The following is a 22,741-nucleotide window of genomic DNA, read 5'->3' as shown; positions in this document are numbered from 1 at the left end:
ATAACAATGTTGTAATATAATCATGTTAATTATTATGTTCAAGCCTTGTTTCATTTACTGTACTGTATATATATATTAGCAGATCGCTTGTATTTAATTATAATGAGGCTGCCTTAATTTTTATTTTCATTTATTCCTGTTTTAATTTTTGTTTACAATTTAATAAAATTGAAAGAAAATATAAGGTCTGCACCAGTGTGTTTTTAATTGTTGTATGCTTTAATTTTCATTAAAACATGCCTTGATTCGGTGTTCATTGAAAAGTGGAGCAGAAGCAGCTGCAGAGAGAGATAGGCAGCAGCCATGTCAGAGCATCCAAATGGTTTTTACTATCTTACTTTGCTTCTCATGGGAACTCTTTTAACGATCACAAGACTAAACTGCAGCAAGTCAATTACACAATTACTGAAAACACAACGTTGTGAATAACTTATGCAATCAGACCATCTGCCTTTTTTTTTTTTACAAATGTCCAAAGCCGTAACTGGCTCGTGATCTTCTTTCTTATGTTTCCAATAAATTAGATATCAAATATAAGGTGCCTGACAAAATTGTGATATGAACGTATAACAGAATCATCAGGTTTATAAAATGACACTTCAAAATCGTAAAAAATCAATCTGTTGTGTTTGCTCTTAAATGCCGTCTCAGCTGAATTTGTTGAAACTATCAATAAATCAATCAAACAACGTTTTTTAAGACATGGAAAAATAAATACGACTTTATCTGTCATCTTTTTTTATCTTTCCATAAGTCTTTGAATAACGAAAATACATCAACTTAGAGTCTCCGGTGGCTGGAATATATTGGCTTTTCCACATGACAACGAGGCGTTCTAAAGGGGCCACACCACCAGACTATCTGAAGGGAAGATGTATTTTTGTCAGCAGTACGTAAAAAGGCTAAATGCTAAAAATACGTAGATTTTTTTTCTCAAGCAATATGCGTTTGGTTGGATTATGTTTAATATAGCTGCTGTATCACAAAAACTGCACTAATTGGGGTGTACATTAAATAGCCGTTCTAAATACTTCACATGAAAATCCTCGCGTGTACATGTGCTCTGCAGTCCATGTTAAAGTCCACTAATAGAGGTCTCATGATATTCTCCAGAGAGAGGTGGTATCTCATGATTCCCGTTGAACTTTGACCAAACAGAGGAGTGGGGCGGCAAACACGCATGCATGCTTGCATGTGGGAGTGTGTGTCAATGTGCATGCAGCATGTACACTATTGTGCACCGTGAGAGTGCACTTTTATCAGTGTTTGGGTCCAAAGGGAATAAGGGGTCAGGCAAGGCATACAATGAGGTCAAGGCAGATGTGACTAAAATAGATACTGTTCAACTCCAGGCACGTGCACCCATAGGAGGCAGGTGAGGCTGTGCCTCACCTTGCCACCAGGGGCGGTAAAGGGCTCAACATGATTTCCTCAGCCATAAGTTGTTAAAAAATGAATAATATAATAAAACATAATATAATATCTGTCCTGTGGTCTATGCTTTTAATGCAATTTTGGTGTGTTTCCTATACATTTGGATCATTTTCATAGTCAAAATAGCTGTATTTCTTGTTCAAATAACAACGGGAGACGAGAATCATGGAGGCTGAGGCAGTGACAGGTAGTGCCTCTCAGGGCGTGCGTGTGAGAGTGTGCACCACTCACACACTGTACTGAGCACGTGCAAACGGCGCGTGCTTGCAGTCAGCGGGAAAATACGGGCCTTGAGGCAGCCAGTACTTTTGCCTCAAAGATGGGGCGATAGTGAGCCTGCGGCTAATAGTTCACGACACGAGTAAATGCGAGAGTAAATTAAGAAGAAAAAAAAGAAAAGAAAAACAACCAACAACATTCGGTGCTAACGCGTTGCTATTTGGCTTTATTTTCCCTGAAAATGGAGGATATAATCTCGAAGATAAGACCCAAGTGCTCATCAAAACTGAGGCAGTGGTTGTATTCTTGACCTGTAGATTTAATACAGTAATCCCTCGTTTATCGCGGATAATTGGTTCCAAAAACCACCCGCTATAAGTGAAATCCGCGAAGTACGGTCACCAACGAGAAGTACTGGGCAGTCGTGTTGGCTCGTGAGTGAACGATTCGTTCAAAAAGAACGAAGCTTTTCAGTGAACGAGAGTGAACGAATCACTTCCTAAAGTGATTCGTTCTTTTTTTCCTTTCAGTTTGAGCAACGCGTGAAAGGGTTAACACTAGGGATGCACCGAAAATTCGGCCACCGAAAATTTTCGGCCGAAAATGACCCAAAAGTGCATTTTCGGTTTTTGGCCGAAAGACCTAAATCACCGAAACAACACGGCCGAAACTTGTGATGACGTGAGCAAACAGCGCAAACAGCGCAACCAGCACGCGGGAAAACGGGATAAGAGCCAGCATGTCTGCGGTGTGGACTGATTTCACTAACTCAGAGAAAGACCCACGGATAGCGATTTGCAAAACATGCAATGCTGAAATTTCAAGAGGGGGTGCATCTGCAAAAAGTTTCTCCACGTCGGGTTTAATTCATCACCTGAAATCCAAACATCCCGATCGCCATTCTGAATATGAGAAGAAGGCGACACAGAAAAGGAAACTGACACCGAGCACGCCCACTCCGTCTGTGGCGGATGTTTTTATAAGAGAACATATTTAATTTTAGTCTTTCAGCAGGCCAGTCAGTTATAAGCCTGTAAATTATTATTTAATGTACACATGAGTGGGGTCAAGTTAAACATTTTATTTTTATTTTATTTTTGAATTTTAATTTATATTCTGCATTGTTGTAATGTCAGTGCTAAATAAATATTTTCATACTTTTGTAACTGGTTTATTGCAATGCCTTGATTTTAGTGAGGTTAGTACACATGTAGCCATAAATGCTGTGGTTCTAATAACTGACATAATCATTTCTTTCGGTGTTTCGGTGTTTCGGTTTTCGGCCTTGGTTTCCTCATTTTTGGTTTTCGGTTTCGGCCAAGAATTTTTATTTCGGTGCATCCCTAGTTAACACTGCACATCAAATGATGAGAAAATAAAAAGCTTTTTAAAGAATGTTTCAATTAAAATGTAATGTACCAAAATAAATGATTAAAAAAACATTTCAAAAAGATTAAAATGTACTGAACTTAAAGGTTAAATATAACGGAGCCGTATTTGACAATTATGTACTGGACTAAAAAAACCAATACCCCGCTGTAACATTATTATGCATCTTATTGCATACCACTAGAGGAAGCGTGCATAATAACAATGGTATCATCATTGCGAACTACTGCTTTAACTCATGCTTAGTTTCAGTCGCGGTTTTTGGCACGGGTGACCCGGTCCTACAAAAAATAAATAAATAAAAATAGCTGGTGGGTTCAATCCTCAAACCTGGTGATCATGTCCAAGAATCCTTGAGCTGATGTTTGTTTTTCTTCCCGATATGGCCTGGCAGCACCGTTCTTATCAGCATCAATTTACTTTTTTTTTACTCGAGGTGTTTTTAGAAAACAATAAGTATCCCCTCCAATTTCGATTTCTAGCCAACGGTGATTCCTAGCAACTTTTGACTTATAGAGTGATATATGTACTTCAACCTTGAAGGTGGTAAGTTCAATCCTCAAGCTAGCTTCTTTACAAAATATTTATTTTCATTAAAGCCTTTCTGAACGTAAACTGAACAACAGATATTTGCAATGGCTTCTGATTTCCAATTATTTTTTTTGTTAACAATATTACACGTGACCTGTGACAGAAGTGAGTTTGTGAAATATATACCCTTGTAACTTGACTTTATTCAAACGTCATAAAAAATTACAAAACAAGACCTAAAATATGACATATGTTGTCATTTTTTTTCTTGCCTTGGCATTTACATAAACTTACATCATTAATAATTTTTTTCATCATTAAGACGTGCTCGATGACATGACCTTTTTATCGGTTTCTCTCATAGCGCGTGTTACAGATTTAAAAAGCAGAAAAAGGCAAGTATATTAAAGACCTATGAAATGTCCCACCTTTGTCGACGACTGCAAAGGCAACACACGTCACGTGACGCTCTTCCACAGCTGAGGATGCTCAGGCTTGCCCGATGCTAGCCCGTTAGCTTGGCTAGCGTTGTCTGGTAATGCAGGGAGAGACCTCCGCTTTTATTTACACCTTTTAAACGATACCCTTCTTGGGGAAAACACTCAACAAACAATGGCGGCGTCACAGTGTGTGTGCTCGGCTTTCACATTCTCTATCAGTAACCGCTTTTGGTTCGATGTCAATGTCATATTTTGCAGCTAGAGCTGACCAGTTAGCTTTCCGTCGTCTGCTGTTTTGCTTTACCACAGAAGCCAAGGCCGAACGACAAAGGGGAAGGCTGTAGGGTGAGTAAATATCTCATCGCGCTCTACCTGTCCGTTAATTTGTAATAATAAATGTTCGCCTTTTTTTATTTTTTATTACCCGATATAGTTTTCACGGAGGGAAATGGCGTTAGTCTTTGTCGCCACTTAATGATTGACACTGACGGTCGTGTTCTGTCAAATGTGTTGGCTGTAACCCAGCGTCCCTTGTGAAACTTGAGTTTGACAGCTCAATTCAATGTTATCCTCTGATGTAATAGTCATTTTCATGTGATTCCATTTATAACGTCAAAGGCACTTGTACCACCACCACCTACAAAAAGATCTTTAAAATATGTGAATGTTTAATTCTCAGTCCCTAAATGTGTTAGAATATGCAAAATATAAACGTTGCTGGTATAGCTAGACGAACAAAGGAGTTTTTTGTATGGCATAATTTTCACACAACTTTTGGGCCAATTAGGTGAAATTGGACCATTTCCTGCAGCTCATTTGATGTTCTCTCATGCGTGCTCATGTTTGGGAATCATTCATCTGTTGTATTTGAGTACTCTCCTCCATTACAATGTTTTTCATTGTAATTAAAAAAACAAAATCGTTTACTTAGTTTGAATGTTTGCTGGGTGGTTGATAAAAATGTGTGAGTGCTATCTAAATCAACTTCACCCAAAAACGTTTTCTTCTTTAGTTGTATTCTGGCAAGATATACTAAGTCCCGCCTGATTTGTGGAAGTCTCGTGTAATTCTGATGTGAGTTTTTGGCCAAAATATACAGATATGACTGTAGGGGCATTCAACTCTTGCACGTGCATATCCCGTCAATTAATTTGTTAACGTTATCCATGTCATTGATCTGTAGGTGGAGAACCGGGGTTTGGACCGTCTCGCTTGTGCTGTCAATCCCAGTTCAGCCATGTCTTCATCAGGATGCTGCCACCTACCTGGCTCTCTATGTGATTACTCGGGGAATGCCGAATCCGACTCCTTCAAGGATTCTGAAGAGTCGGATTCCACTGCACAGGCCCAGTACATTGCCAAGGTTACGGCTAAAGATGGCCGCCCACTCTCCACTATTGTTAAAGCTGTGAGCCTGCAAAGGTAAGAAAAGGAACACGACAGCTTAATGAATGTCTTAAGTCATTATTTCTAACCACGGTTGCATTGGCGAATGGACCCACAGTGACGTAGGCATGTGCCGAATTTGCCATGAGGGTGGTGGAGGGGAGACCCTGCTCTCGCCGTGCGAATGCACCGGCACACTTGGGAAAGTGCACAAGAGCTGCTTGGAGAAGTGGCTGTCGTCCTCCAACACCAGCTACTGTGAATTGTGCCATACAGAGTTCACCATTGAGCGGAGGCCACAACCCCTCACACAGGTCAGAAAGATTTTATATAAGTACAATGTATTGTGCGTTATAGTAATGTGTTGCACATCTACATGCAACAGGTCAAATTTTGTAATAATTCATTAAATTTGTATAGCGCTTTTCAAAAACCCAAAGACGCTTACAGGGAACAAGGCAAAGACATACATGAGGGGAGGGGGACGGGGAAGAGACAATGGGATAAAATTAAGAAGAGGAAACCAGTTATGGGTAGGGGAGGTCATAGGCTTGAGAGAAGAGGTAAGTTTTTAGACGGGACTTAAATATGCTGTGTGGGTGAGTCACAGACAGACTGAGGGAGAGAGTTCCAGAGTCGGGGTGATGTGCAGGAGAAGGCTCTGTCACCGAAGGATTTGAGTTTAGATTTTGGGACTGTCAGACGTGAAGTATTGGAGGATCGGAGGGGACGGTTGGGGCAGTAGGGGACAAGGAGGTCGGATAGGTAAGTGGGAGCCAGGTGGTGAAGGGCTTTGAAGGTGAGGAGGAGTATCTTGAAGATGATGCGCTCCTTAATGGGGAGCCAGTGAAGAGAGTGGAGAACAGGAGTGATGTGTTCACGGGACCGGGTGTGGGTAAGGAGGCGGGCAGCAGAGTTTTGGACTAGTTGAAGTCTATGGAGTGAGTGAGCAGTGATTCCAGTGAGAAGGGAGTTGCAGTAGTCAAGCCAGGATGAGATGAAGGCGTGGATGAGGGATTCAGCGGCAGGGAGAGAGAGGCAGTGCCGGATTTTGGCGATGTGTCGGAGGTGGAAGTAGGAGGTCTTAACAACTGAGCTAACATGAGGGTGGAAGGACAGTGTGGGGTCAAAAATAACGCCAAGGTTGCGTGCCAGAGGGGAGGGAGTGATGTTTGAGGAGTCAATGGTGAGTGTGATGGATCCAGTTTTATTAAGTGCCTATGAGGAGGAGCTCTGTTTTGTCACTGTTGAGTTTGAGAAAGTTGTGGGTCAGCCATGTTTTTATTGTAGAGATGCAGGTTTCAAAGTGGGTGAGGGAAGGGTTACGGGTTGGTGTGGTACGTATATAGATCTGGGTGTCATCAGCGTAGCAGTGGAAGTCCAGATTGAGTTTGCGGATGACATTAGCTCATTTTGAGTTTTTTTCAACCGTTTTCTTTGTATTACAGTTGGTAAATCTTCAGGTAAACTAAGATTTTTAATCTCAGATGAAAATAAATCCAGGCTTTATTTCCCAATTGAGAAAAGCATGTACAGAGCATTTTCTTGCAGGATAACGGCTGTGACTGTCTGTTTGTTTGGTAAATTCACTTTCACATTACTTTTAAATAACCACTGCCTGTCTCAATCACATTCCACATAGATGCACTTTGATATGCAATGTTAAAAGTCCCAAAACAATTCAAGGACAATGAAAATGTCCCTTGTGGTCAGTCTTTATTTTGCATTTTGAGGACAGCTGTGTTGGTCCATTCCTCATCTGATGGCAGCTACATTGTGACATATTTTATTTTGTTTCAGAGTACACAATTTCAAACATTACACCTAAGTGTTGCTGCCGCAAAGAGCTGCACTGACCAAATGTATTAAAAGTCGACTCTTGCTTGTGTACTTAATGTATTTTTTTTCTTGTGACAGCTACTGTCTTATTTGTATCTTTTGCATTCCTATATGTACATGAAAATTGAAATAATAATACATTTATATACATATGTATGAATATGCACAGTAGTATGCCTATTTTGGATGGATGGACGGATGGATGGATGGACGGATGGAGATGCAGATGCACGTGTCTACTGATGCCCATTTAACGCGAGTTTGAATGTGAATGTTAATTTTTAACCCAGCCTCAGTTATAAGAGGGTGTGAACACTTATGCAATCACATTATTTTTACTTTCTCCAAAAGATGTTTTTTTTCTTCAATTGAGTTGTACATTTAACGCGAGTTTGAATGTGAATGTTAATTTTTAACCCAGCCTCAGTTATAAGAGGGTGTGAACACTTATGCAATCACATTATTTTTACTTTCTCCAAAAGATGTTTTTTTTCTTCAATTGAGTTGTACAGATTATCCATCCATCCATCTTCTTCCGCTTATCCGGGGTCGGGTCGCGGGGGCAGCAGCTTCAGGAGGGACTCCCAGACTTCCCTCTCCCCAGCCACTTCATCCAGCTTATCCCGGGGGATCCCAAGGCGTTCCCAGGCCAGCTGAGAGACATAGTCTCTCCAGCGCGTCCTGGGTCGTCCCCGGGGTCTCCTACCGGTGGGACATGCCCGGAACACCTCCCCAGGGAGGCGTCCAGGAGGCATCCCGATGAGATGCCCGAGCCACCTCATCTGGCTCCTCTCAACGTGGAGGAGTAGCGACTCTACTCCGAGTCTCTCCCGGATGACCGAACTTCTCACCCTATCTCTAAGGGAGAGCCCGGACATCCTGCGGAGAAAACTCATTTCGGCCGCTTGTATCCGGGATCTCGTTCTTTCGGTCACAACCTATAGCTCGTGACCATAGGTGAGGGTAGGAGCGTAAATCGACCGGTAAATTGAGTGCTTTGCCTTTTGGCTCAGCTCTCTCTTTACCACGACAGACCGGTACAGAGTCCGCATTACTGCCGACGCTGCACCGATCCGCCTGCTGATCTCGCGCTCCATCCTCCCCTCACTCGTGAACAAGACCCCAAGATACTTAAACTCCTCCACTTGGGGCAGGATCTCATCCCCGATCCGGAGAGGGCATTCCACCCTTTCAGCGGCGCGCCGTCGCGTCAGCGCCAGCAGCGCGGCGGTTGTTTACATAAAGGACAAAGATTGACTCGACGGAGCTGCTGCTGACGCGACGGAGCTGCTGCTGACGCGACGGAGCTGCTGCTGACGTCACTTGAAATTCAAATTACAGTAATCCCTTGCTACATTGCGGTTTATCGCGGTTTCACTTTTTTTTTTTTTTTTTTTTTTTTTAAATTGTTTGAAAAAAAACCACATAAGTCGCTCCTTATTATAAGTCGCCCCCCCCACCCAAACTCGTCGTCGCGTCAGCGTCAGCGTCAGCGTCGCGTCAGCGTCGCGTCAGCGTCGCGCCAGCGGCGCGACGGGTGTTTACATAAAGGACAAAGATTGACTCGACGGAGCTCTCTTTCACTTCCGTGGATTGAAGTCGGGGGCCGGCGCTCGGCCGGGTGGCTGTCCAGGGACGGTGGATGGGGCTCGGACATGGCTTTTACGCACGCCCGGTCCTACTCTACGGAGGTCTCTTTCACCTCCGTGGATAGAAGTCGGGGGCCGGCGCTCGGCCGGGTGGCTGTCCGGGGACGGTGGATTGGGCTCGGTCATGGCTTTTACGCACGCCCGGTCTTATTCTATGGATCTTTCTTCCACCTCCGTGGCTGGAAGTCCACGCCGCCACACGCCTGTAAGTTTGTTTTGTTAAATAAAGAGCCGTTTACCAAACCCACGTCTTTCCTTGAACTTTGTTAACGCTACAATATAGTTATATACTAGATCTGTGGAATAACGACGAGGCTGACGTCAAGGCGCACGCGCGGCGTTGTTGACAAAGGACGAGGAATTTGATCGATGGATTTAATGATTTAGAGTGCACAGATGGTTTGATAATATTATTGCTTATATAATAGTTATTTGATATCTAATTTATATATTGTTATATGGGCCTGTGGAATATTTTGAAGTGCAAGCGCCGTCAGCGGCGCGCACCCATTGTTGACAAAGGACGATCGATGTATTTAATGAATTGGAGTGACACAGATGGTTTTATAAACGTGTTATTTATGTAATAGTTCTTTTTAATAACTCTGAATGTTACGTCAGGCCCGTTCTCAGCTCTTCGTTTGTGTTTATGTCACGTTAGCATACCTATCGTTTAGCCTGTTGTTGCTCGTTCATGACTGTTCTTGGTGTTGGATTTTGTCGAATAAATTGCCCCCCAAAATGCGACTTATACTCCGGAGCGACTTATATATGTTTTATTTTTCACTTTTTTGGGCATTTTATGGCTGATGCGACTTATACTCCGGAGCGACTTATAGTCGGAAAATTACGGTAGTACAAAGTAGCAGTGACAACATTTGGTCACACATCTTTCTCAGAAGGCAAAACGGACCGGAGGACCAAAATGTATTTAAAGCTGTCACTATCTGACGTGGCCATTGCATTACATACATCTGCCCAATCTAATACCATTCAATACATTGTAAAATCTGAACTATTGAATCTCAAAGGATTCTCCATCCATTTTGGACATCATAAGCCTCCTAAAGGGACTCGCGAAACCATAAACAACCGTCACGTATCATAAACACTGTGGGAAACAACGGATGGAAAAGCATCCATCCCATTAATGGTGCAGTCTTTGGTCAAAAGAATTCTACCTGAGCACCCACCTGATTAGTTCACGTTGAAACCACAGCTACAGCTTATTTATTATACATTGAGTTCCGGCACAAACTTCATTTTAGTGTTATTATAAATCATCTTTCAACGTTTATCCCTAAAAAGTATATTTCATATTGATGTAAACATGTAACGTGGTGTGACACAAAAAGCTTCGTACAGTACGTTTCAGAAGCGTAAATGGTTTTCTTTCTGCTCAATATCAAGGTCCGATTTGTGAACATAGCACATCAAGGATCGTCAAGTGTACTAAACATTGCTTTAAAAATCATCATCGTCTTACTGCATAACCGCTCATGAGATGATGACTCCTTTTGCATGTTCTCCAGTGGCTGAAGGACCCAGGCCCCCGCAGCGAGAAGCGGACTCTCTTATGCGACATGGCCTGCTTTCTGCTCATAACACCGCTGGCAGCTATCTCGGGCTGGCTGTGTCTGAGGGGTGCCCAAGACCACCTGCAGCTCAAGAGCAGACTCGAGGCTATTGGCCTAATCGCACTCACCATCGCCCTCTTCACCATCTACATCCTCTGGACACTGGTAATATTCTTAGAGCCCATCCACACAGTTTTAAATGTATCCCAAAAGTTTATTCTTTTTTTATTTCTGGTACATGCTGTCACGTCACACCACCAAAACCAGAAATGGATCTCAGTCAAATGTTCATATGTATGTCGAGTCAAAAGTCAAATACTCGTGTAATGACAAAATACATGAATGAAGTGTACTTGTTACACTGCTTTCCCCTGATGATGTTCTTCCCTTCTATGACCTCATTTTCCCAGGTTTCATTTCGATACCATTGTCAGCTGTACTCTGAGTGGAGGAGGACCAATCAGAAAGTGCGTCTCCTTATGCCTGACATGAAAGGCGCACTCACCACCCAAAGTTCTATGACGACCAAGTCGACAAAGAAAATGACTGATGAGACCATCGTATGAGTGCAGCCCGGCGCCAAGGGGAATATTTAAAATGACGCCAGCCCAAGCACTCGGAAAAAAAATCCCACCCAAAATCAAGATAATGAACCTTTGCACTTCATCTGGACCATCCTGAAAGTGGGAGGGACTACTTTCTCCCACTTTTGTCTTTGTATCGAAGCACTTGATGTAAACTACAGTATTGGCGAGCCACAAATGTGGTTTGAGGATGGTACCAGAGTCACCATTGACGTCTTGTCCGGACCGCCGGTGCTGAGATGTCGACGTCAGAAATACAGAAATGAAGATGGACTAACCAGCCTGGCCTTAAGTCTCGGACAAAGGTATCAAATACTAAGACACGAGCTAATGTAGCAGGATATAACAACAGCATGCTACGACAGTATATGAAACATAGTCACTACCTATAATTCCCCACATGCACCTTCACAATGTTGTATTTACCTGTTTTTGAAAGAGGGGCAACCTTTAGCTTGGCAATTAATGCTACCAACCTGACACTGCAGTTGGCACAATTCTTCACAGCGTGCTGAGTTCTAAACTGTTAGTCGATAATATATGCCCTGTATTAGACGTTTGCGGAATGGGTGGAAGGGTCCGTCTCGCGAATTGTATTTTTACTCCCCAGTTGAACCTTAATGTGTTCCAGTTACAGTATGTGTTGATTCTTGCTATGTGTTAAAAAAAGAAAAAAAAAAAAACTTGGGACAGTTAAGCCTTTAGCACTTGGATGTCACCAATTCGAAAGAGTTGAAGAGGAAAAACATCCCGTTCTTGGAAGCAAGTTATAAGAGGTGAAAAAGGGGCATATTCTCGAGTGCTCGAGTCCGAAAAAGGGTGCTGCTTATGCACTTTTTGGGCTGCGCCGGATTTCTCATACTTTTGTTGGAGAGTGCGGATTGTGAAGTAGGAATACATATAGAAATGCCGCAGGGAACGCTTTTTCAACCAATAAAACGGGAGCACAGTCCTCTCAATAGGTTTCCATTTGATTAAATACACAACGCAAATATCCACGTTCCTTCAAAGTAGCCCGTTAAATAAGCCGTGCTCACCTGACAATCAGTTTATAACTTCCCCATCCATCCACAAGTCATTTTCACATTTAAACCAGCTCAGTGGCCTAGTGGTAGAGTGTCCACCCTGAGACTGGAAGGTTGTGGGTTCAACCCCCGGCCGGGTCATACCAAAGACTATAAAAATGGGACCCATTGCCTCCCTGCTTGGCACTCAGCATTAAGGGTTGGAATTGGGGGGTTAGATCACCAAATGTCAGAAGCCAAGACAAGAAAATCCCGCACACCTAGAAAATGCGTAATTGCGGAATTGACTAAGAGCGAGCGGAAGAATATGCCCCCAAGTGCGTTTTGAGAAAAATAGCGCCACCTTTGGCATTGGATGCAATCACCCTTTCCTGCAATTTTTTTTTTTTTTTTTGCAAAGCCTCTCCAAACATGTACGTCTTGTTTTGAAACATTTTGCGAATATTCATTTGTGTGATAATCCCCACCCTTGCTGTTTTGTACCAAATTGTGATCACAATCACCTATCCACCCCTCCACCCCCCCCATTTATGTTACTAATCTTATTACTTGTCATGAAGCTCCCATCACTACATTTATTTTGCACATTACAAATGTTAACTGCCAGACACGGTTGTCTGCAGAGCAAGCCAAGTTGAGATATAAAAGTGGTTGCGTTATATGGTTTTACATCTTGTGTCCCACTTCTTAGATTTGGGTGTTGAAATGAGTATTTGTGAATATTTCTGTCATCTAGGGCAACAGTCTTACTCCTACTAGTCAATCATAACATCAGATGCTAACTGCACTCAGTGACCATCTGTGCAGCAAGTGCGCATACTTTGTTCACTTGAAACGATTGTTGAAAAATGCTTGTGGTTTTGCTTTGACTTGTAAAGCGCCACCAATTGAGCTATTGACTAGTAGAAATGTCCCGTTTTTTAAAGATGATCCCGTTCTAAATAGAAGAATTACAAACTAATGTATCGATGCTTGCAGGTAGTCTGTAAGGACGCCACGGTAATTGTCAAGTTTTTCAGCAGCAGTACTAAAATTTAGTATTTTGTGTCACCCTGCTCTCTCTGCTGCATCCCAGGAAAGTTACTGTTCAATAAAACTTGAGGGACTCCAAAAAAACTGTCATTGTGAACTGAGTTCTTACCTCCAGTGCTCTTTTGTTCTTATCCGTGTTGTCGCCACCTAGTGTTCGGGAATGCAGTGCACTTTTAATCACTTTCATTGCAGTACTAATTTTCGCCAACGTCTCCGTCATCACTAGTTGAATGAGAAAACGAACCCCCAGCCTCCTCAACCACGTAATATTGTAAAATTTATTTTCATGGCATTAATATAATGTATGTGAGCAAACACGCTATCAAAATGATAAACATAAAAACAATATATTTTACAGGAAGTAAGCAAGCATCAGCAGCATCACTACCGCTTTTTGAGATGACTGGACCAAGAGAAGAGGAATGCAAAAATGGAGTGCTGCTACCACTCGAACATCTACCTTCCCTGACTACTGTACAATCATGGTTAAGTCACAACTTGTGTGGTATCAGCAGTCCATTTTTTTGCATTAGAATGTACTGTAGCAGACTGGGTCAAATTACACCTTAAAATCAATTCCTTCTGTTGGATCATGAACCGGTTACCTGGATCTAAAAAATAGCAATTTCAGATTACATCGCAGCCCAGGAAGGCAGTAGCATGCCAGCACTGGATCCCAATTTATAATCCACCCTTAAAGTGAGCAGGATATATTTTCCAGGGTTACAGATTCTGACAGCACTGAATCTTGCTCCCCCTCTGACCGTCCGTGGTCGGGGGCACGCTGATGTCGACCACGTTATTCCCTGGTGACTCGTCATGGGCCGACCGCTCGGCGATCTGCTTCTGCGATACGATGCGGTAGATTTCTGTGCAAAAAATGAGAATGGGCTGTAAAGTGTCCACTTGAAATTGACACAAAATACTCCGATTTAGGAGAGAAGACTCACTAACATGCAGTTAATACAAAATGAACAATTACCTGCCTAAACAAATGTAACTATTTTGTCCACAGCATGAGAGTGACAAGTTTTTTCGTGACCGTTGGAATCTACAGTCATACCTGTAAGGATATTCTTGAAGGCCTCTTCAACATTTGTTGAGTCCAAGGCTGAAGTTTCTATGAATGACAAGTTGTTTTTCTCTGAGAAAACACAATGTACAGTAATAGTTAAGTTTTTGCAAAACTAACAGTTCATTATCATTCATCCAGCTGTGTGTCAGCGACGTCTGATAGGCAGAGCAATTTAATGCTCATGCACTAGATGGCAGAAGTGAGTAAATTGAGCCGAGAACATTATTTCAGTATATATGGCTATATTTCTTTGTGACGTTTTTGTGTGTTTATAATGTATACATGCCATAGCTCGATGAAGGTTAAAATAAATAACCCTGTCCAGGACAACTGTTATCCCCTAAATTTCCGAAATGTGGCTTCTATGCCGCTATTTGTGAATGACTTTTATTTCACAGTTTGCTGCCAAATCCACAGCTCCATTTCTTGTCCACACAGCTAAAATGGATACTTGCTAAAATCGACAATGCCGAGCGGCTTAAATGTGCTGTCTAAGCGAAGTGCTGATCTCTCGCAGACTCACACAGAGACGTGTGTTATCGTGTTACATCTTGACACAGATATAGCTCCAATTTCCAATAGAGGGTGAATCAAGTGCTGATAATATTTGGTTGAGTTTGTGTACCTGCAAAGGCACGGGCCTCATCCGTTGGCACGGCCCTGAGGTGGCGTAAGTCGCTTTTGTTGCCCACCAGCATGATGACGATGTTGTTGTCGGCGTGGTCCCTCAGCTCCTTCAGCCAGCGCTCCACATTTTCGTAAGTCAGGTGCTTGGCTATGTCGTACACTAAGAGCGCCCCCACGGCCCCTCTGTAGTATCTGGGTCATGTCAAGGACAACGACAAAGGTGAGTACATGGAAGTATTTTCTTTTTTTTTTTTTATGCATGACAATGAAGAAACTATTGAGTTTTCTAGCTTGTCTTAACAGTAAATTTTCCTACTCAATACAGGTAGGGCTGTCATTATTGAATATTTTTAGAATCGATTATTCTAAAAAAATTCATATAATTTTATTTGAATACAATTAATTTAATAAAATGTAATTTATGAAAGTGCAGATGTTTGCAAATGTCTTGATTAAACCCAAAAATAAATAAATCTGGTCATCTTTAGTAAAAAAAAAAAAAACTTTATTAAAATATGAGGCAATTAATTTGATAATCGTTTTGTTGCTAATTAAATGGTTAATTTTAACGGCTCGAAATATGACTGCTCATGACAAAGATCTGCCAGACTGTAAAAGGACTCACGCTGAGGTGATGGCTCTGTAGCGCTCTTGTCCCGCCGTGTCCCATATCTGAGCTTTTATCGTCTTGCCATCCACCTGAATGCTGCGTGTTGCAAACTCCACACCGATGGTGCTTTTGCTCTCCAGGTTGAACTCATTTCGTGTAAATCGAGAGAGCAGGTTGCTCTTACCGACACCTGAGTCCCCAATTAACACAACTGTAGAAAAGAAAATACCAAACATTAGTATGTGAAAATCTAAAAATCATGGAATTGATCAGCTGGTCTCCCAATGTGATAGATGTGTTGACAATGCACGAAGTGGAATTTTGTCTATCTTGTGATGGTTGCCGCATGGCCTCCATATACACAGTCAAGCCTTAAGAGTCTTGTCTTAACAAAGTCCTGTGAGGATCAGAGCTGGAAGCTGAGTCAGGGGCCTGCGGGGTCGGGGAAGGGGGGTTCCTATGTACAACAAAGCAGCAGAGGTGGAGCCAATGTGTTTTCTCCCCTCCGCAAAGGAAATAGAGCCGAACTTTGTCCCTGCAGACATCATTCTGGTCTGGGCTGCAGGAAACTGATAACAGGCTCCACCAAAACCTGAATCGACATTTTCGGGCCGCCTTACCCTTCCTGTTTCTACGGAGGCTTGGGACGATGGCTCGGCCAGACAGGGAGAGGGAGAGAGGGGAGGCTTGCCTCGCCTCCGGCAGATGCACTATTCATGCCACAGAGGAGACTTTGTTACATCTAAATAGCCTTTTGGCTCCTGCACTCGCCAGGATGTTAATGTGCCACAGGAGCTGATATGACCATCAAAGAGGCATTTTGGATCCAGCTGAGCTCGGTTAAGATAAACAGCGGATCCATCAGCATGCAGAATGCATTAAATCATGAAGCTATTTGTGTCACTAACATGGCTAAGGTACAATGTATTGGCTAGAACAGGATGCCAACACAAGGCATAAGCGAACTCGCTAAGGCCCCGTGAACACTAGGGGGAGCAATTAACGGTCAACAGAGGTTACGGCTTAAGATATAACAAATAGCGAAAACCCTAAGAAAGCTTTCATTTTATAGTGGACAAAGATTTAGTGTGAGTACAAAAGAATGAATCACCAACATGCGAAGGACGATATTTATACTCTGTTTTCGTACATTTTTAGTTATGTTTACATACCTTAGTCAGGGGTCAACAATATTTCTTTAAGCATTGAGCAACAATTTGGCAATGAATGAGCAAAGGCAATCACTTTGATACACACTTAGAAAATAAACGTAAATATTATCTTGATCATGTTAATGATTTCTCGCAATAATTATCAATATTGTAACCGGGTAGGAAACGGGTAACTATTGATATGCAACACTTCTCAACAAGTACTTACATTTTCACATGACTATTCCTAGGAAATCACATTGTCCCATCTCCGGTGAGCTATTTTTGGAACAGTCCCACGTTTACTCATGTGACACTTGTTGGCTACCTGATCTACAGTATTTGATTGTATTTACTTTGCCGCTTTGGTTAGTTCTTGTTCTTGCAGTTTTTTGGGATAGATGAAATTCCGTTTCCCACTTGTGACTGTAAATCAAGCCCAGTACACTCAAGTAGAGTACTTTTGTTTAATAGTTGGCAGAAATAGATGCCCCTAAAATCAAATTTTGCTTAGGGCCCCCTGGAGGCTTGAGTCGAGTCTGGTCAATGGTTTTCGTGTAACACTCTTTATGGGAATAACACAATAGTTCAATAGGCCTACTAACAGATGGGGTCCTGCACCCTACCTATAAGCATAGCTGCAGGCGTTGGGACGTAATGACAGCGTTTTTAAGATCATCATTCTGTCCTTGCATAAACACAGGCCCAGACACTTCGGTATTAACGACGCAACAACAGGCTAAAACGCTTTTCAAGGCGATTCTGTATGAGCCGGTGTAAAAGAGAAACGCGATCATTCCCCCCCTTTCCTTTACCTTTGAACAAGAAATCGTATTCATCGTCTCGGTTCCCCATTCTAGACGAGGCCGCTACGACGCTTGTCCCCCGGAGGATGATATGTGAAGTATGGGAGGGAAAGATGGGTTAAAAAGAAGCTAAAAAAATATGGCAAAGGTTAGCGGTGGGACAAAAATGCGCCAATGCTTGCTGTCAGGGCTGCAGGGAGGCACAGCAGCTCCCGAGTCTGCAGAGGGAGGAGTCCCTGCACTTTGAATATTTTCCTCTAGGAGGCGCGCCTCTCGTTAAAGCGCCGATGCTGCTTCAGACCGTCAGAATCTGTCTGCAGACCGCAGACAATGCAGGACCGAGCGTACAACTATGGTTAGGTTAAGTCTCTTTACTGGATATTGTTCATTGTTATTGTCTTCGGGACAATTCATTTCATCAACAAAATGCATAATGTAGTCATACAAGTCTCGTTATACTAAAACACAATGTTGCTGTTTTAAAATAATGTTCTAGTCGAGAGACTTAGCTCAAAGAAATCTCAATCATTATTTGTCAATGCCTCTTTTTGTTTTGATTTTGTTCTTTTTGTTTGTTTTATCGTGTGTCTGGATAAATAAAATGTAATTTTGATTTTAACAATAACAGGATAGTGATAATTTTAATAATAACTGGGGATATTATTATTATTATTATTATTATTATTATTATTATTAGTGAAACCGTTCCACTTTAAAAATCATGATGACATCTGACTCCGCCCCTGAAACGCCATGTCTTTTTCCTATTGGCTGAGCCTAAGGTCAGCTGCTACCCCAAGGTTGCACGTGCATTTTGACGCTCGCTGAAATCAAGATGGCAACCTCCGTGTTTCGGGGTTACCGGGTAGGCTCATATCTATCGCACGTCCTTCATTATCACTTTTTACGTTCAGCGAATACTCGGTATGAGACAACAAACACAAGGTTTGTCTTTGTCGGTCCCCTTCGGCGGCGGACTGCATCGCGACTGTAATTAACGTGACAGACGATGTCTGAATGAAGTAGGCTGTCTGTGCCAATGGGCCAGGTTCTTATTTTATACTGTACAAGGAAAAAAATAACACTAAACAGTTTAAGTTCAATGTGTACCCTACCAATAGGTTGTGGCTCCAAGCAACCAGACAGTCATTCTGTCCCCTGAATACCAGTAGTTCAAATTTGTCTTCTCTGGAGGACATTTGTAAACCGAAATATCGTCCACCCACTGCATTTTGAATGAACTAATTTTGTGTTTTGTAAAAGATGATGATAGACAGTCATGTTTGTTGTTGAACTCTCGGATTGACCTCTTGAGTTAATTCAATTGAATGTAAGGAGTAAAGATGGTTCTCTTCATTGTAGCTGGTCGGTAAACATCGCTTTGCCTTCTGCTCCCGTCTGCTGGGTTCCATAAGTTGGAGAGATGCTGACAGGTTACACAAGAGTCAAACAGCAACACTGCAGGTAAACTACAAGCGCCGATTCAAATTTCTAATGACTAACTCTAGTTTATGAATCAATGTAGTTCATCAAGAGCGAAAATGTCACCAAGGCTCTTATGTAGATACAGTGGCACCTTAACTTAAACTGTAGTTTGTTTTTTGAGCTTACACATGTACGAACGGAATGTTGAAGCATGACTTTACTATACCTCTGCTTCATCAGGTGCGACATGCCTCAGGTCGCAAAGGTTTCCTGGGAGAATTTATAGATAACCTTCGACAGGAGTTTGGGAAGAATCAGGAGATGAAGGAGAACATTAAAAAGTTCAGAGAGGAGGCCAAGAGGCTTGAGGAGTCTGATGCCCTCCAACAGGCGAGGAGAAAATATGTAAGAATGAAATGCACTGCATTTTTTGAAATCTATTATTGTGATTGTTTTCAATCAGTAGTACATGTTTGTTCCTGCCTTTTTTTCTTCAGAACTCGATAGAGGCAGAGACGGTGAAGACATATGACGTATTTAAAAAAACACTGGGCTCTTTATCGGAAACAGTGAAAGACGTAAGTAACAGAGCAGAGCCTGAAAACGTATCATTTTGATATTATTTTTATCGAGGTGTTAAACTGTGTTGAGCACAGAGTCTTGAAAAGGAGGTGAGTCGCACAGACATTGGGAAGAAAATCAAGGAAGGTGTGGAGGAAGCCGCCCGCAGCGCCATGCACTCCGCCGAGACCGTTTCCAAGGGAGGAGAACGATTGGGCAAGACCAGCGCCTTCCAGGCCATCTCACAGGTGAGGAGGGGGCGGGGGGTAATGAATCACTTTTGCAATTTTCCATCCATCTTGCTGGGTTATTGTTAGTACTCAGCTAACTGTGACAAGGGGAAAAGTAGGTCAATAATTTTCTGCTGCAATTAGGGCACGGACACAATTGACTGTCTCTTGCACCCAAATTGAGCCGTCCGAGTGATACTTTCCTGTCGTCCATCCAGAGTGTCGAGTCCATGAAGAAGGAAATAGACGTTGGTGACGTTGGACCTTACAGAGCTCCCCCTCAGCTGAGGAAGAGGAGTGATTTTTCTTCAAAGGGAGCTGATAGTGACGCAAGATTATTTGAGGCCAATGAGTAAGTCATTGTTGCTGCTGCAGTTGTCAAGCCTGAAGTAATGACACAAATTTTGGGACACCGTCAATAAAATCTGTTGTTTTTGTAATGCAGGGAGGCTTTGGGAGTTGTTCTTCACAAGGACTCCAAATGGTACCAGCAGTGGAAGGACTTCAAAGACAATAACATGGTTTTCAACAGTAAGTAGGCTATTTCCAGATGTTTTTCATCCATTTTCTGAACAGATTATCCTCACTAGGGTCTTCAGTAGACCCACTACTACACTAGTCCCCAACCACTGGGCCATTTGTCTGAAGAGACACTGAGCAAAAAATATTTTATTCGTCATCAGATTCTGAAACAATTTTCTATTGTGCAGATGCCGACAATTCCATTTTTAAGCAGTAGATGGCAGTAGATACAGTTGATTCCACATTTCAGTCGTCATGGATGAACTGCCAAGTTCAAGTTTGATCATGTTGTGTTCTTAGCCAAGTTATGTCACTTTTTTGTTTTCTGCAGGATTTTTTGAGATGAAGATGAAATATGACGAAAGTGATAATGTCCTTGTTCGAGCATCCAGGGCTGTGACTGACCGAGTCACCACCGTCCTCGGTACTGACTATCTCATTTTCACCGATTCGTCTTTATGGTGCAAAGATTTAGTTAAAGCCACGAGAAGAAAAAGTGTTTGTGTTATTTCATAACATAATACGAGTATTGTCGATATTGTTTGTTTTGCCAGGTGGTCTTTTCTCCAAGACAGAGATGTCTGAGGTGCTGACTGAGATTGTGAAGGCAGACCCCAAATTTGACAAAGACTCTTTTCTCAAACAGTGTGAAAAAGACATCATCCCAAACATACTGGAGGTGAAATAACTTGTCAATTTGTCCGTGTCTTGTGCTTAAGTTTATTGATGAAATGCAGAAACGAGATCAAAACTTCACAGCATTGGTGTTCTTTTCCGTAGGCTATGATTCGTGGCGAGCTGGATGTTTTGAAAGACTGGTGCTATGAAGCGGTAAGTTCTACAGAAGCTTATGCAACTTTTAATGCAATGTGACTCGGATGATTTGAATAAATCTGTTGGTAATCTCACCAAGGTAGATGCTTCACACACGGTGCAAAGTATATTTTGGTTTCTTTCCCCAGACATACAGTCAGCTTGCCCATCCCATCCAACAAGCTCGAGCTTTGGGATTGCTGTTCCAGTCTAAAATCCTTGATATCGATAATATTGATGTAAGTCCCCACACGTCGAACTTTATACATGCACGCAGCTGCGCTTTGCTTCTTTATTATGTCTCTGTCTTGCTCTTGGTTCTAGTTGGCCATGGGAAAGATGATGGACCAGGGCCCAGTGCTGATCATCACCTTCCAGGCCCAAGTTGTCATGGTGCTAAGAAGCCCCAAAGGAGACATCGTGGAAGGAGATCCGGTCAGTCCATTTATAAGTCCTGAACCATTGTAATGAGTCTAATGCAAGTTCATTGACTGTTGAAAGTTGAGCAGGTCAAAGAGTTTTGTCAGTAGGTGGCAACAGAATCACATTTGTGACGAGCGTTTGTGCTCTCCTCCCGTTGACAGGAGAAGGTATTGAGGACAATGTATGTTTGGGCGCTGTGCCGCGACCAGGAGGAGCTGAACCCCAACGCAGCCTGGAGACTCCTCGATATCTCCGCCTCTAGCACTGAGCAGGTTCTCTAGGAGAAAAAGAAAGGGGGAAGGGTGATATCAGTGAAAAGACACAAACTGGAAGTAAGGGCAGAAGGAGTGACGTGAAGTCTGGATTACTTGCATGGACTCGCGCTTTATTAAAGAGGGACAAATCCAGGTGAAATTTTGTGTATCTCCTTTGCCATCACAATTAAGAAGCTTAATGTGCAGGTTCATGAAAACAGACGCACAACTTAGAAGAAGACATCTTTGACTCCATGGAAACTTATTAAACAGCCTCTTAAGCTACAGTTTAACAAAGGATGGCAACAACTTGCATGGTCTCATCTCATGGCACAGTCCATCTACACCAGCCAGGTGGCCACAAATAAGGTTTTATTTTTTTTAATCCCATGATCAATGCCTGAGAGCTCAGGTAACAACCAATCACGACTCGGCTGTTTTCTGGGCAAGCTGAGCCCAGGCACTGTGATGCAGAGATGGGGACTCGAGTCACTGTGACTTGGACTCGAGTCGACTCGAGTCGCTGTTTTGATGACTTGGGACTTGACTTGACAAAAATAAAAAAACTTGAGACTCGACTTGGAAGTTAAAGACTCGGGACTTGACTTGAGACCCGATGACTTGAATGACTTCCGTGTTATCTAGTTTGTTTTCAGTTTGAATATAAAATGAATAATACATTTAAAAAAGTAATATCGATAACACGGTAGGAGCGCAGGCTGAGAATGGCGTTGTCATGATTGGATCGCTACCCTGTCAATCAATCAGTCGTGCCCTCTCTACCTACCGAACGTCTTTATTGGAGAATCACGCCCCTTTATATCAGACATGCACAAACATGTCAGCGGGAGCGGTACCTTCGGCTATCCTAATTACCTTTATGAGGGCAAAAGACGGACAGCACAGTGCAAGATATGCAACAGAAACATTTCAGACAGCCAGACGACTTTGTCCGTTTGAAGTTTATAGAGCTCTGGTGTCTCCAGATGTTACAGATCAAACATAAAATGTTTCTAATGCTCTTTAATGTGTTTCTTCTTTCAGATTATTTTTTCATATTTGCAACTCAAATGTGTCAGACACTGTCGGCAGACGTTCATTTGTTTAGATTGAGCTGTCAATCATTGTATGAGGTAATT

At 42.4% G+C, this 22,741-nt stretch overlaps 3 protein-coding genes across 4 annotated transcripts; 2 read left to right on the top strand and 1 right to left on the bottom strand.

The window, feature by feature from the left end:
- The first annotated feature begins 4,039 nt into the window (after positions 1-4,039).
- On the top strand, positions 4,040-11,716 carry LOC119137325 (E3 ubiquitin-protein ligase MARCHF2-like). Of its 2 annotated transcripts, XM_037276561.1 has the most exons (6): positions 4,040-4,231; positions 4,323-4,358; positions 5,197-5,435; positions 5,518-5,713; positions 10,420-10,629; positions 10,875-11,716. In XM_037276561.1, exons 3-6 carry the CDS (start codon positions 5,251-5,253, stop codon positions 11,028-11,030), a joined length of 747 nt encoding a protein of 248 aa, XP_037132456.1. In that variant the 5' UTR covers positions 4,040-4,231; positions 4,323-4,358; positions 5,197-5,250; the 3' UTR covers positions 11,031-11,716. The 2 variants fall into 2 exon arrangements, with proteins under 2 accessions (XP_037132456.1, XP_037132454.1); XM_037276559.1 differs by having other exon boundaries at positions 4,040-4,358.
- Positions 11,717-13,362: 1,646 nt separating this feature from the next.
- Positions 13,363-17,618, bottom strand: LOC119137303 (ras-related protein Rab-11B). Its single transcript, XM_037276525.1, has 5 exons — positions 17,384-17,618; positions 15,433-15,628; positions 14,806-14,999; positions 14,169-14,249; positions 13,363-13,974 (listed from the first exon to the last, which is right to left on the bottom strand). Exons 1-5 carry the CDS (start codon positions 17,421-17,423, stop codon positions 13,829-13,831), a joined length of 657 nt encoding a protein of 218 aa, XP_037132420.1. The 5' UTR covers positions 17,424-17,618; the 3' UTR covers positions 13,363-13,828.
- A 538-nt stretch (positions 17,619-18,156) lies between these two features.
- On the top strand, positions 18,157-21,911 carry LOC119137431 (mitochondrial import inner membrane translocase subunit TIM44-like). The gene is made up of 13 exons (XM_037276729.1): positions 18,157-18,239; positions 18,737-18,838; positions 19,040-19,204; positions 19,297-19,377; positions 19,456-19,608; positions 19,809-19,942; positions 20,036-20,121; positions 20,444-20,536; positions 20,667-20,791; positions 20,893-20,943; positions 21,075-21,164; positions 21,250-21,360; positions 21,510-21,911. The coding sequence occupies exons 1-13, from the start codon at positions 18,210-18,212 to the stop codon at positions 21,627-21,629; spliced, it is 1,341 nt and encodes a 446-aa protein (XP_037132624.1). The 5' UTR covers positions 18,157-18,209; the 3' UTR covers positions 21,630-21,911.
- The last annotated feature ends 830 nt before the right edge of the window (positions 21,912-22,741 follow it).

Source organism: Syngnathus acus, chromosome 17 (genome assembly GCF_901709675.1).
Source record: "Syngnathus acus chromosome 17, fSynAcu1.2, whole genome shotgun sequence".
Classification (NCBI taxonomy): domain Eukaryota; kingdom Metazoa; phylum Chordata; class Actinopteri; order Syngnathiformes; family Syngnathidae; genus Syngnathus; species Syngnathus acus.
This window is presented reverse-complemented; position numbering and strand designations above follow the sequence as displayed.